We start from the raw sequence: 14,706 nt of genomic DNA, 5'->3' as shown, positions 1-14,706 counted from the left end.
TTACAACATTAATTTCTTTTTGTTTTGAGAAGTGCAATCATTCAGATATATAAGTTTTGAAATACACATAATAAAAGTCTGTTAAGCTAAAGGTAGTGACTGGAATATTTATAGCAAAATGTATTACAACTAAAAAGAACAGTTCATTGCCATTTTTTACAGAACAAAGGTAACCTGTGGTCACAAACTTAGCATACAGTGAATAGGTAATGTAATCATCCTGTCATTTTTTTTTTTTTTTTTTTGAGACAGAGTCTCACTCTGTTGCCCAGGCTAGAGTGAGTGCCGTGGCGTCAGCCTAGCTCACAGCAACCTCAAACTCCTGAGCTCAAGGGATCCTCCTGTCTCAGCCTCCCGAGTAGCTGGGACTACAGGCATGTGCCACCATGCCCGGCTAATTTTGTCTATATATATTTTTAGCTGTCTATATAATTTTTTTCTATTTTTAGTAGAGATGGGGTCTCGCTCTTGCTCAGGCTGGTCTCGAACTCCTGAGCTCAAACGATCCGCCCACCTTGGCCTCCCAGAGTGCTAGCATTACAGGCGTGAGCCACCACGCCCGGCCATCATCCTGTCATTTTTAAATCAAAGAAAAAAAGTTTTAAACTGGAGAAGAGAGTGGTACCACAATGTTTAGTGGGGCTTCCATCTGCCATTTCCTAGTTACAAGTGACCTCTCACTGCCCTTCATAGTGTTATATTCTGACTGATAACAGCCCTTAGACAATCTCTGGCACTAGTATCTCCCTTATTAATAACAATATTGCCCTCGCTCAATCTACTCTTTGCCACAACTCAGAAACACTAAAATTCTACCATTAAATTGACTTTACTTAAACATCGCTTTCATTTACTCGGAAGGTGGTGAGGGAAGCAAAATATAACCAAGGGCTCATTTTCTAAGTCAACTGGGATCATGCATTGCTAAACTACACCATAGTGTTAGGAATATACTCCTTAAGAAAAAAGACATTAAATATCTGCTGTCACTTAGACATTAACCAGAATTAAGCTAATAAATTGTGCCAGTTTAAAAGCAGCAAGTAGAACAAATGAAATTCCACATATTGCTTTAAAGATTGAAATTACAACTCACATATTACAGGAATTTTAAGTTAATATTAAACCTCATGTGTGCTTTTAACTAGGCTATATCTATCCTACTCTGTTTTCCAATTTCAAGTATACAATTTGGCCTTTTGCACAACAAAGTAACAAAATCCATTTTTAGGATCCCAGTGAAAAAATCCAGTTTTGATCTAGGCAAAACTCTGGTCTGAACCAAGGTAATATTTTTCACTCTTAGATTTCCAGTGTTATAAAATAATGTTTGCAGTAAATATTCTTCTTTAAACAAAGGAATTAAAGTGTTAATGGACAATACACGAACCAATTCCTTTCTTTTTCCAGGCTACAGTCATATTCTGGGAAAAACAAGAGAGTACTTATGCCTACATATAAAAAGGATAACAATATTGGGTATTTTAGAGAAATATCCCTAAAAATTGAGCTACATTAAATTAAAAATAAAAAAAATTAAGAATAAAAATTAAACATGATCCTTCTAGCAAGTATAAACATACTCATTTTCATATGTAAAACTCATTTCACATGTACAGTATAAGATTCACGGTAATCTTTACATTTTCACATGTAATCTTGATATACATGTGGGAAAACTATGTATGCACAATCTCCAGTATAGACAAGAAAACTGTTGTTACTATAACTCATTTTAAGAAGCAAATTCAATATAGCTGAACAAATATGACTTTAAAGACATAATAGAAATAATCCTGGAAAAGACAGGCCATTGTGGCTATATTTGGTTCAAAGGATCACAGTTCTACACTAAGAGAAAATTTATATTGGATGTTTTACCCAAATGCCTTATGTATAGCTACATGCATTTATATACACACACTTTGGAACATTCAAAAGTACAGATTTGTTTTTACCATAATCAGTAACAGACTTTGGAGCACGTTGCTCTGTTTCAGTATTTCTCTTCTTGTTCTTGGATTTCCAAGCATGATACACTTTTAGTCTTCTATGAAATTCTTCTCTGCAAGCTGCCAGGAGCTCAATATCTATTGATTACATAGAAAGAGCCAAAAAAAAAAAAAAAAAAAAAAGAATTAACATCCTAATTTATTCATCTAACATAATTATATAACTATTCTGTGGCATAAACACGTATTTATATTTTTTCATTTTTAAATTAATAGTACAAAATCAAAAATAAGCTAATTATTCATAAAGATGAGCATTTTATATTATCTTTTATATTTAGAGAGCATTTTCTTATACACTATTATTATCTTATATCTGCACAAGAACTCTGGACTAAAACAGGTCTTTTATACATGAAGAAACTGAATCAGAGAGGTTAAGTCACTTGTCCAAGGCCACAAGCCTTGACAATAGGAAAAAAAAAGTCATTGTATTCAAATACAAGCAGATTGATATGCAACATTTTTTTAATGTTTATGGTTATACAGATAAACTCTGTATGGAGGAAAAGAACATAATGAGAATTCTGTACAACTATGATGCTTTTGTTCCTAGTCATAGTGTCTAGAATTCAAACACTGTGATTTAAACAAGAACATAACTATGTGGGATCCTTTGGATATAGTATTTTACTTTAACTGTTCTGTTGGAAGAAAAATAGCTTTAAAAAGAAAAACCTGCTTTTGTTACTTTGCATTCGTGAACCTAAAGATTCAGATATATAGATATTTAACTATTATGAGTAACATTAGAAGGTCCAGTCATTCATACAGCCCAAACCATAATTTGTCTTTGCTCTTCCTCTCACTGAGCAAGAATAGGCAAAATGGATTTAATTTAATAATGTCTTTTTTTTAGCTTTGTGAATAAATTAGGTCTTCACAGCAAGTGGAGAGTAACAGAGAGACTAGCAAAAGCTAATTCACATGGCATGCTCATGAGCATGAGTGCAATCTCTCTAGATATATATGTATATATCTCCCGCCCCAATCTAGGTATTTATTTGATTACCTATCACTAGGGACCCTTCCTATTTTTCATCCTTTACATACACTTACCACAAGAAGTATTGATGGTATCACGTAGTTCTGCATATTTCCACTTACTGAGATCATGTTTCTTGGTACCAGCAGCTGCTTTGGTAGCTTGTACAGCAGGACCTCTGTAATTATGATATATTTTTGCTTATTTAAATATGAGAAACATGAAAGAAACATTGACTAAAGAGAGACAAGAAAGTATGTATAAGTTGAGAACTGGAAACAACTACTAGAAAAACATAATTTTTGTATCGTTGGCAGATGAGATTAAGAATAGTGTACTAAAAGATGGTCAAGTAAATTAAAATTTTCCAGCATGCCACTTGATAGTCATACTAGATTTTAAATTAGAACATTTGATTCTAATATTCTAAAACCATGGATAGCCGTATTAGATTTTAAATTAGAACTTTTGATTCCAATATTCTAGAACCATGGACTTCAGTTTAAATGTTCTTACTAATAGATATATGACCATCTGAAGTTAAAAAATACACATATATATTCCTCAAAATCAAAAAAGAAATCCTCAACATACTTAAAAGATCATTAGAAGCACATTAATGGTTGGTTTCGGAGCCATTAGGCCATGCAATACAATCACCTGCAGAGACCATTGAAAGCTACAGATGGCCAAACTCCATTCCCACCCATTTTCTCTGAATCTCCCTGGGCATCGGGGTATTTACAGGGTACATAGGTGAATGGCCAAACTGCAACCCACTGCATTACAGTCATTAAAGTTGGCTAAAAGAACTGGGGGAGCCTGGAAAACTTCTGACTTTTTAGGCTTCACTGTTATAAGAACACCTAGAAAAGCTCTATAAGCAGACAAAACCACACTCTTGTATTTAATGAGTAATAATATGACTCCTAGCAAATTATAGGAAGAGGTTTTAGCTCATGAGGTAGACAACAGAGATGTCAATGGGTATAACTGTTGTATCATGCCCAATTTAGTAGGAATATTGTATGGGAAACGGGGAAAAAAGATCTAAAGTACTCAATAAAATGGGATAAATTCAGCTTTTTCAAAATAGTGCTACTCAGGGCTTAAGACTTGTGTTTATGCACATAATTTGAGATCATTGATCAGAAAATATTGGAACAATTTATTTTCTGTAATAATGAATGCTATTTTTCAGCAAAAAATTGCACTAGCACATAGTGGACTCTCAGAATAAGCTGTAAGACTTTTAAGCTCGATGTAACAAAGGGAGTTTAAACATCACATTTCAAGACATGTAAAGAAGGTGGCACAGATACTAAAATAACTAAATATTAAAGAACTAAAATACTGTTTCTCAGGTATCACAGAAGAAAATTCACCTTTATCATCTACTACTTGGAACATATTTCCTCTGACAGAGGGATGATCAAGATATAGTACCCAAAATAAGCACATACTTTCTCATCATTTTACATTTTGAAAGATAACGGCAATCCTGGCAAGCAGTCAAGACACACAGACACTCAGTAAGTAAGACTGATGTTACTGAAAAATGACGTTTGAAAGTGTTACCTTCTTCTTGAAATAAAGGAAATTATTCTTTCAATATGAAGCTTAACAATGAAATAAGGTACCTTGCCTTTTTAAAAGGGCCTATATATGCTTTCATTTTAGAGAATAAAAAATAGTCCACTTCACCCTACATACTTAAAATTGTTTGACATGGTGATTGTTAGTTACATATAAGACTGGCTAAAGAATAATGTGTGCCCATTTAGTCTTTCCTGTATTTTTATGATTTAAAATCTGTTTTAGACCTGGGGAACGGACACGCCTGGAGCTCTGACTTGGGGGGAAAGGTGGTACATGGGCAACGTATGTAACCTGCAATTCTGTATCCCCCATAACAATAAGATGAAATAAAAAAAAAAATACTGAATTTTAAACAGAAAAAAAAATAAATAAAATCTGTTTTAGGTTTGTTGTAGAATCTATACTTTTCATAAGCTGTGTGGCAATTTTCCATGTAGCTTTTTGTTCTTAACTGCTTTGCTCAAAAAGAGACAGCTGTGTGTCAGCAAGGTCTATTGTCCTTAACAAAAAAATTATGCTTTAACATTTATTCAAATATTTTTTTTCTTTTCTACATCCCTAAACCACCATTCAGTAAACAACAACAACAAAAAAGAAAATTATTTTTTTTTCTTTCCAGCTCTTCCAGGAGTCTTTTCTAGGAGGGCAGCTGAAAATGATTATGTATTTTGTTGCTGTTGCTTTCTTTTCTTTTTAAAGAGAAAGTAAATTTACAGTCTTATAGATTGTAAAAATGTACCTAAGGTGTTAGAATACACATAAGGTGTGTTTTGATACTTTTGAAAAAATAACATTAAGTTCAAATGATTATTGCTTAAAATATGGTCTTAATAGCACTAACTTTTCATTCATATTACCTCAAACAATAATACATCTGCTAAAAAAAAAAACCACAGCATACAAAGTAGTACATGAATGCAATACATTTAAATGCTTCTCCACTCCCACCTCTGGATTATTAAAATAGTAAAATAAAGGAATAATTTACTGATTATTTATACTTGCTATAAAGACAATCATGCAAATAATACAGTAAGGTAGTAGCAAAACTGACTTGATTTTTAAAAATATATTAACACTTTTAATTAACTTTGTAACTTCAAAAATGAGAATTAACATGTTAGATTCCTATCAACTCATAATGGACCAGATCCTGCCGGGAAGATATATTCTTTTGTGGCTCAAAGAATATATCTATGGTTTTTGAGAGATGCGCCATGGTTCGGAGCCCCTCAGGAGCCACGCTCTTCCGCTACTTCCCCTTCAGCTAGGCACAGTGGTTCCCAATCTAGGGGCGGCACCATAGTCTGTCACGATGATAAGGGGAAGGATCCCCCTACTGAGACTGAGTTGGTGGAGGCCAGAGATAAGGACAGTACCACCAACAAGGAATTGTGCCATCCAAACTGCCAATGGTCTCCCCAGTGAAAAATACCAATTTAGAGAAATATTGCTTTTTACCTTTTTCTGTATTGGGTCGGGTAAGGGAGAAGTGATATATCTTGCACAGAAAATTTACATGAAAAGAGCGGGCTACTCATGTAGCAGGTTCTGGTCCAAATAATCAAAAGTAATTTAAAAATATGATTTTGATGTGAACACTCATTTCTCCAAATTACACTGCACTAACCTACTCAAAATTTCTGACATTTCCTGGGCCATTTGTTCCCTATAAGAAAAATAATATAATATGGTTACATAAAAGACATACTATATAAATTACTTATAAGATCTAAAAGTATAATTAAAATTAATATTTTCAATGTGATTGATTTATTAACCATTCACATTTATTTTACTTTGTAAACCTCTATATATACTTTTCACCAAATCTAGCCATAAAACACAGCAAAATTTTTGTTTAAATCCAGTTACAGTTATTTAAACACATCTCCATTTTTGTAGTAGCAACTTTTAGATAAAGTCTCATGAAAGCCATGCTTCTGTGGTATTTTTTATGTACAGAATACAAATAGCATGTTCTAAACGCATACAGGAAACTTGGCAGGATTTAGATGCTATATGAGGATTTTTGCTCCAGAGTTGCTTAGTAAATATTAATTAGACAAAGAATGGTGGTAAACTAAGCTGATATATTTTATAGTGTCAGAGTTTTAAAAATAATCTGATGTATTCAAAGCTCTAAAATTCTAAACCAAATCATGCTCTTTTAAAGAAGAGAATATCAATACAAGTTCTTATTAAGTGAAAGATCTGAAGCATTCTGACCTTCTAAGGATAAACATTTCCCAAAGGCAAAAACTTTCTTCTTTTAGTGCCCAAAAGAGAGTAACTTTTCTTAATATTTGTTTAATTCTGTAGAATGGAATGAAGTTTCATTGTGTTCATCAACACTTCGTTAACTTCATTATTTTATTTCCCTGTTCTTTTCTTTCATAATTACTTTCTCATTCATTCTACTCATAAGACTCTGATAATTTGAAAACCTTACAAATCAGTAAAAAATCATAAGAAAAGAAGGCACAATTTCCTGGATGCCTGCCGAGAGCTGGGACTCTGACTAAAGGAGAGGAGGACTCCTGTATTCCTCTTTCCTTGTGATAAACACTGGCTACAATTATGCACTGGTGGAGGTCTGTCCCAGCAAGCACAGTCAGCGAAAAAGTAATCTTTCAAAATTGACAATGGAGGACAGCAAACATAAAATAAAATATACCAATATAATCTAATAAAAATTATATTTTCAGCAATACACTCATCTCTTTATGCTAGTAGTTTCTCAGAATTTTTTAACTTTCAAATTCAGCATGATTTTGACAAGTATTTTTAATTCTATTATCATCCCATCTCATGGTTTCTGTCTCAGTATTCAAGAGCATCTCTCTGTTTTTACCATCTCTTTCTCCTAATGCTTCCTCCATTTCTTTTCCCACAGCAGGTTTCAATCAAGGAATTTCATGGCCTTTCAAAGCTCATTACCACTTGGTCTGCTGATCACACAGAGACTTCTCTGTATGCCTTGACACTACAATGGATGGCAGTCCCTACTGATTCATTATCCTACCTGACCCTACACCAAGACATGCCTGGCCTACACCAAATACACACCAAATTCACCAGATAGTAATGGTTCCTGCAGCCAGGTGCTTTTTTTCTGATTTTATCAAACTATATGTAAATATTCACAACTTCACCTTAGACATTGGTTGTGATGCTCATTTAATTCAAGCTCAAATGCTAACTACAAAGCAGCTATCTAATAATGGAGGGCAACAGTGCCTGGCTCACAGGTATCTGCAAAATTTTTGGTGGCACTATGGTAACAGTGATGTTGTGGTAGTGCACTCCTGGTATTTGTTGAGGTACAAGGTCAGGAATGCCAAATGCACTGCACAAGGAAGAAGTAACTGTCCCATGCCCTGTGTAACTTTAACATGTCCATCAGACATACAGAGGTGAAACACATACACAAATACATATTTTACATGTAAGGAAAGTTTTACATGCAAACAACATATTTTTGCATGGTTTTAATATTCACAATTTTTTTCTAGGGATGCAAATATTGTGTAATTGAGAGGAGACTGTAGTTAGCTCTGTTCAGAACTTGACAAAGGATTGTTTACAAGTTCATGGCATTTGAGTGCCCAACACAACATTCCTATATCAATTTGCATTTGTAGTGTAGCCAGCATTCATGGTGATTCTAAATATCAGTAAAAATATCTGATTACTTGATTATTTCTACTGTAGTTATGTGCAAGTACTTTCATATTAAATAAATTAATATGTTTTATTATAAATGACTATCATTTCTCCTTTCATGTAGGTTGTATCATTTATAAAACAGTTGTTATTGGTATTGGTATTAGAGTCTGATAGAGTTGAGAACCATCACTATAAAGGTTACGGGTGGAGTCTTTAAAGCTGTCAAAATTCAGATTTTATATGCGTTCCAAAATTTATATATACACACACAGCATATATAAAATATATACAAAATATATTTAATTTATATTCCAAATGTTACTTGGATTCTCTCTATGTGGGGAGGTTTCCAAAAAAAGATACATTAGCACCAAAATTAACATTATCAATATAACTTCAGCTTATGACCATTTTAGATACAATAGAATGAACTATTATATTAAAAACGAAATATTTTAATTATTCTTATTTATACCTCTACACCTGATTCTATAAAGATGTAAGGTAAGAAACAGTTAAAAACACAGAAAACAAAATGGGTTCTATAATTTAAACAAACATAATACAAAGAAGGAAACGACACCATGCGCTACTGTGACTGAGCACCAAACAGCATTAAACGTTTTTCCTGGGCATGAAAAGAAATGAAAAAAAGTGTTATTTCATTCTTTTAATAAAATAATTTGAAATGTACTCCAATGAGGAAATGACTTCTCCCAAAAAGTACCCCCAACCTACTAAAAAAAAAAAAGGTAAAGGGAAATGACATACGGTGTCATTTGGAGTCTTGTTCCATCATTTCTGTGAAAAAGAATATATTTTAGTTAATATCATAAGTGATCTGAACTTTGATAATCTGGATGGTGCAAACTTGTGTTTCAATCACTTTATTCATTGATTAAAAAAACTCAATCATCTTTAATCTACAGATAAGATCACTCAGAATTTTAATATATTTTTAAATCTTCATTAAAAATGATTAGAAAAAATAAAAGCATCCAGTGAAAATTAAAGAGCAAGTATATCACATTTAGATTAGAAAATTCATACATTGTGAGGTGTGTTTTTAATAGAATTTGGATACTGCTTTATAATTTCAGGTAATTTGAAACCATCACTGCATCAAGGATCACATGTGTAATTGATTAAGATTGTATTTTAAAACATACTACATATGTGGAGAATAATTCTTACTTAGAAGTCACTGGATAGGAATCCACGCTGAAAAAGTAACTTAAAATTATAAATTGCAGCAGAATCAATCTACATATATTTTTTAACACATCATAGAAACCAAGAACATCTTTATGCAATATATTAAGAACAGGTTTAGTTAGAGAGTGCTCACTCATAAATTTCTTATAGAGAAAAATCCAGTGCTAACAAAGGTAAAATAAACATTCAAAAACATTTAGTTACAGTCCACAGAGTAAGAGTAAACTACCAAACATCAAATATCAGTATAGCATATCAACCGTAATAAAGTGCTAATGCTTGTGGTACAGAATATAAAATAACCACGAAGTTCAGAAGGGAAGGTGCTCATGAGGACCTGAGGGTCAGGGAAAGCTTCCTGGAAGAGAGCTGACAGAAAGGATTTGAAGGGCATTCCAGAGGAGGGGACACCATCCCTAGGCCTGTTCCATGGGAGAACCAAAACTAACCCTCTGCCTTCCAAGTCCTAATGGCTTGAATATCTCCTCATTACTTAACAGTGGACCCATTACTAGCTAATTCTGCTTAACTTAAATCATAGGTAACGTGTCATTTACATTAACAGTCCTAAATGGTCTGCTCTTTCTTGGAGACTACTCACCCTGGAAGAAACACACCTTTCTGAAGATAGGAAGGAGTCTGCCTATATGACTCAATATCTTGTACAAAGTACACAGAATGGCTCTGGATATAGCTTAATATTTCAAATGCATAAACATAAAGCTTGGCAATGAGTACCAATAATGACTCCATTAACGAGTCCCTTAGACATGAACTTCAGCCATAATAAAGCCAGCTCTGTCAACTCACAGACATTATGGATAGCAGGGGGGAGAGCTTGGTTCTTTTAAAAGCCTGATCTAGCTGCTAGTCAGTTACACACAAAGGCTCCCAGCCATTCTGACATAACACAAGTGGAAGGAACGGAACAGAAGCTGAGCTGACTCTGCATTTACAAAAGCCATCGCTAGGCTAAAATATTTTAATTACAGTAAAATGTTAATAAAGAGCCCAAATATTGGACTCAAACCCAAGAGATTAATAATTATTATAATATCTTTTGCTTGGATAGCCTTATTCAGTTCATTTACAATATGATATACTTTCATACACAATGAGACCCTAGCATTCCCCAATGTATTCACTTACGAAAAAAAGTGTGAAGGCAACTTAATATGCCCTTTTCCTCCTCCATCTTTGTTTTTAACTAAATAAAATCTAACCACTGCCTTGCAATTTGAGCCTCTCACAAGAAAATAGCTCCGTCCAGTGGTTGTACTTTAATTATATTTTGTCATAAACGGTGCTCTGAAGTTCAAAAAGGCATGGTGGCTTATTATACCTATGTGCCTCTCAGTATGTGCACAACAGATATACTGACATATAAATGAACCTCGCAAACTAGTTTTGTTTTTAGAAGTAAATAAATTAAAATAACTAATGTTTCTATATTCTAAATTTTTAAAAAATAAATCTGTTATATTAAACCTTCCTGCAACTTTTAATAAGAACTTCCATATTCCTCCATACTCCACTGTGGATACAAATAATGCAGTATTCAGGGATAATCTGGAAACCTGAGACAGCAATATATTTCAATGTATTTTACCTCCTTTCTTGGAAAGGGAAACTCATTTATTCTGAGACATAGCAGGGTAAATTTCTCCTCATTTCAAGTGTGAAGGTGTATGAAATATTTTAAAAAAATGTTTTACATTAGGAAAATAAAAAATCTCAACCTCAAATATAATAAACTGCATTTTAATAGTCACTTATTTCTATGTCAGTGTTTGAGGACAGCTATTTAGAAGTTAGATGTCTACCTCATATACAATACTCTTAGAAAATTTCAGAGTAAAAGTTGAAATATTTTCTTAACAGAGTACTCATTAATGAAATTTTAGTTTATTTTTTCTTTTTGAGACAGGGACTCGCTCTGTTGCCCAGGCTAGAGTGCAGTGGTGTCTTCATAGATCAATGCAACCTCAAACTCCTGGGCTCAAGCTGTCCTTCTACCTCAGCCTCCCTAGTAGCTGGAACTACAAGCACACACCACCATGCCCAGCTAATTTTTTTCCATTTTCTTGTAGAGATGGGAGTTTCCCTCTTACTCAGGCTGGTCTCGAACTCCTGGCCTCAAGCAATCCTCCTGCCTTGGCCTTCCAAAGTACTGGGATTACAGGCATGAGCCACTGCACCTGGCCTACAGTTTCATTAATATTTTTTAATGGTTTAACAATTTTATGGAAAATTAATTACTTCACTTACTTAGGTATAAAAGTGGATACACAGAATTTTAAAATGATTTTACTTCAAATATATCAGAACCTATGGAATATGGTTTTCTCTTATCCCTTTCACATGGAAATGAGAAGCAGAGAGGTGAAGAGAGCAAAGGAGAGGGTGGTACACCCCGCCCAGGGTCCCAGTACCTCCGGAGCGCCAGGTCACCCTGGGCCTCGTCGCTGATGAGCTCGGCTTCGCTCTGGGCAATCCTCAGGGCCAGCTCCCGGTCCCTGCGCTCCTGCTCCAGCACTGCCTGCTGCTGGGATTCCTCCTCCCGCTGTCTGGCCAGCTGGGCCTCCACTTCAGCCTGCCAATGTCAGAAAAGTCATTTCACCAAGACTTCTCCACTGGTCTACTCGATGACTCCCGTTACTACTTAAAATACAGAGAAAGTATAACTGTTCCATACAAGTTCTTTACTAAGGAATAGATATCGTTTGAACACAAATCTCTTCAGTCTGTTTTCTTCTATATTGTGATTAATGCTTCAAACACATCCCCATCTTTCCTCATTTCCAAATCTAAGAGGAGGTAGGAGAACCATAGCTTCACAAGTCTATGACTATGATATCAGTATCCCAAACATCACATGAGTATCCTAGGACTAACACTTTAAATTCCTGGTAACTTCTGTCTCATTGTTGGTTATGCGTAGGATACATTACGAAAGCCGTGACAAACAGAAACTCAAATACATGATCAATTATTCTCAGACACGAGACTTTCTGAAAACTGGGGGTGTAGAGGATATCTTAATCCTTATTTATTAATACCAGTATCTATAAATTTATATGATAATATTTTAAAAGTGAATATTCATTTGACTTTCCCCTAGGTATAATAATACCAATATTAATATTTATTGAACTAGGCACTATTCTAAATGCTCTAACATGTGCTAACTCATTTAATGCTCACGATGATTATTTACCCGACTCTACAGAGAGAAAACTGTGGCCCATAGTTATGCATTATGATGTGTGCAGTGTCACAATTTCTGTCAGTGACAGAGCCTGGGTTTGAACCCACTTCCCAAGCTCCAAAGTCCCATCCCATAACCACTTCAGAAACTGCCTTTCGTCTCTGAGATAAATCAGTGACAGCATATCTAGCAAATAAACATCTTGTTTTCACTTCTTGGATAACTTTGTAGATTCTATTTTGATAAAAATTCAGTCCAGTAAGGATATACCTGAATGCGTTTTTCATCATCTTCCCTTTTCTTTCTCTCTTCTTCTTCTTGTTTTCTCTTTGCTTCCATCTCAAGTTTCCTAACAAAAAATAGAAAACTCTTCAAAAACTTAATAAAAAATAAAGAATCCTTCAGAAGGCAATTTAACTATTACTAGACAACAGATTGGGAACTCAAATTAACCTCCTAGCCACATACATCATCGACTTATTCTGAATAAAACAAAATCTACTCTGACAGTAATTCTTATATAAAACAAGTACAGTTACATTCTATAACCTTTAACATCTCTAGATTAACCTGGTTACAAAGCCTGGCTGTAGGGCCCTAATTACATGAGCTTCCCTCTACTCTCTCTCCAGCTAAACAACTCACATTCCTTCTCTCTATCCTACTATGGTAGTCTCCCAAAATGTGATCAATTTTAAAACTGCAGAAAAGTAGAAGTGCCTTTTATCTAGCTTGTAAATTAACGTACAGGTCATAGCTTTAAAAAGAAGAAATCCTCAGGTTTAAAAACCTAACCAAAATTCAGATTATAGTTAAAATCATTTTATGTTATTATTATAAAATGAGCTTATTTTTTCAGCTTTCAAACTTATTTCAAAATTAGTTCATTAAAATCAGAATACAGTTTTAAGAATGGTCATTAACTACCATCCACTATTAAGAATTCACTGCTCTATTGAGTTTCTAATTCAAAACAATATAAATGCCTTACATCCGCCTTTCCTCTTCTTCCTTTCTTCGACGTTGTTCATCTTCTTCACGTCTTTTTCTTTCTTTTTCCATTTCCTCTTGAATACGCCTCAGCCTTTCTGCTTCCTCTTCCTGCTGCTTTTTTTTCTGCAATGCACTGAGAAGATCCTCTGAGCTTTTGACTAGTGCATCATATTCAGCCTGTATTTGTTGTCTTGTCATCATAGTGGACTTAAAAAGAAAAATAAACAGGTACTTAAAATTATCTCTTCTTTGAACAACAATGTGAATATACTTAATACTAAACTGAACACTTAAAAATGGTTAAGATAATAAATTTTAATGTTATGTGTTTTTTACCACAATTATTAAAAAACTACTCCAATATGCACGTATACAGCAAAAACTGGGAAAGTTGGTAAGCAACAAGCCCCTTTTACAAAAGTACACTAAGAACTATCGGAAAAATTTTTAAAAGCTATCTCTGCACACAAATATTTCACTCTATTTTCTATAAATCAAGTAATCAATATCTACAGGTGTACTACAAACAAGGTAATATACTGTAGCTAAAAATTATTTTTTAAGGAATGGTTTGCTAATTTAGCCAAAGGTTACTAATCTTTAATAATATTGTTCAAATAGTACCTAAAGAATATTTAAGAAATTACTAAATACATCCAAGATTGTTAGATGATTTCCTAAATCAGCCTTCAAAAAACGTGGCGGAGTTAATTTTCATCGCTAATGCCACCATATAAAACAGGATGGTCCTTGACAGGTTTGTAAAATCAGCCAAGTCTGTCTATAGCATTTTCATTCCTCTACTGATCTTTTTTCTCCTTTCTACTCCAAGATTTACTACCATCTACATAAAATATCTGCAGAGAAAATATGAAAAGCTCACTTTAAGATACTCATTATAGCCTACATAACTGCACTGACCTATGAAAGTAGCTGAGAAAAGCAGTAAGACCCTAAAATATAATTGAGGAAAAGATAGGAAGAGATAGATGAAATAAGATTAACAAATAAGCATACAGAAAAAT

The 14,706-nt window shown here is 33.9% G+C and overlaps 1 protein-coding gene across 5 annotated transcripts in view; it reads right to left on the bottom strand.

Annotated features, from left to right (window-relative positions):
- Nucleotides 1–14,706, bottom strand: part of MYO6 (myosin VI) — a 137,027-nt gene that overhangs the window by 5,591 nt on the left and 116,730 nt on the right. For 2 of the 5 annotated variants that reach the window (XM_069488909.1, XM_069488912.1), the window contains exons 26-31: nucleotides 13,680–13,888; nucleotides 12,959–13,037; nucleotides 11,913–12,073; nucleotides 6,227–6,265; nucleotides 3,072–3,175; nucleotides 1,959–2,090 (exon numbers count right to left, since the gene is read on the bottom strand). In XM_069488909.1, the coding sequence (XP_069345010.1) occupies nucleotides 1,959–2,090; nucleotides 3,072–3,175; nucleotides 6,227–6,265; nucleotides 11,913–12,073; nucleotides 12,959–13,037; nucleotides 13,680–13,888 (724 nt within the window). Of the gene's footprint in view, nucleotides 1–1,958; nucleotides 2,091–3,071; nucleotides 3,176–6,226; nucleotides 6,266–9,036; nucleotides 9,067–9,459; nucleotides 9,487–11,912; nucleotides 12,074–12,958; nucleotides 13,038–13,679; nucleotides 13,889–14,706 lie in introns of all 5 variants that reach the window. The other 3 variants (XM_069488913.1, XM_069488914.1, XM_069488911.1) reach the window with 2 other exon arrangements.

This window comes from Eulemur rufifrons, chromosome 15 (assembly GCF_041146395.1).
Source record: "Eulemur rufifrons isolate Redbay chromosome 15, OSU_ERuf_1, whole genome shotgun sequence".
NCBI classification, from domain to species: Eukaryota; Metazoa; Chordata; class Mammalia; order Primates; family Lemuridae; genus Eulemur; species Eulemur rufifrons.
The sequence above is the reverse complement of the archived record's forward strand: the minus strand, read 5'-3'. Positions and strand labels throughout refer to the sequence as shown.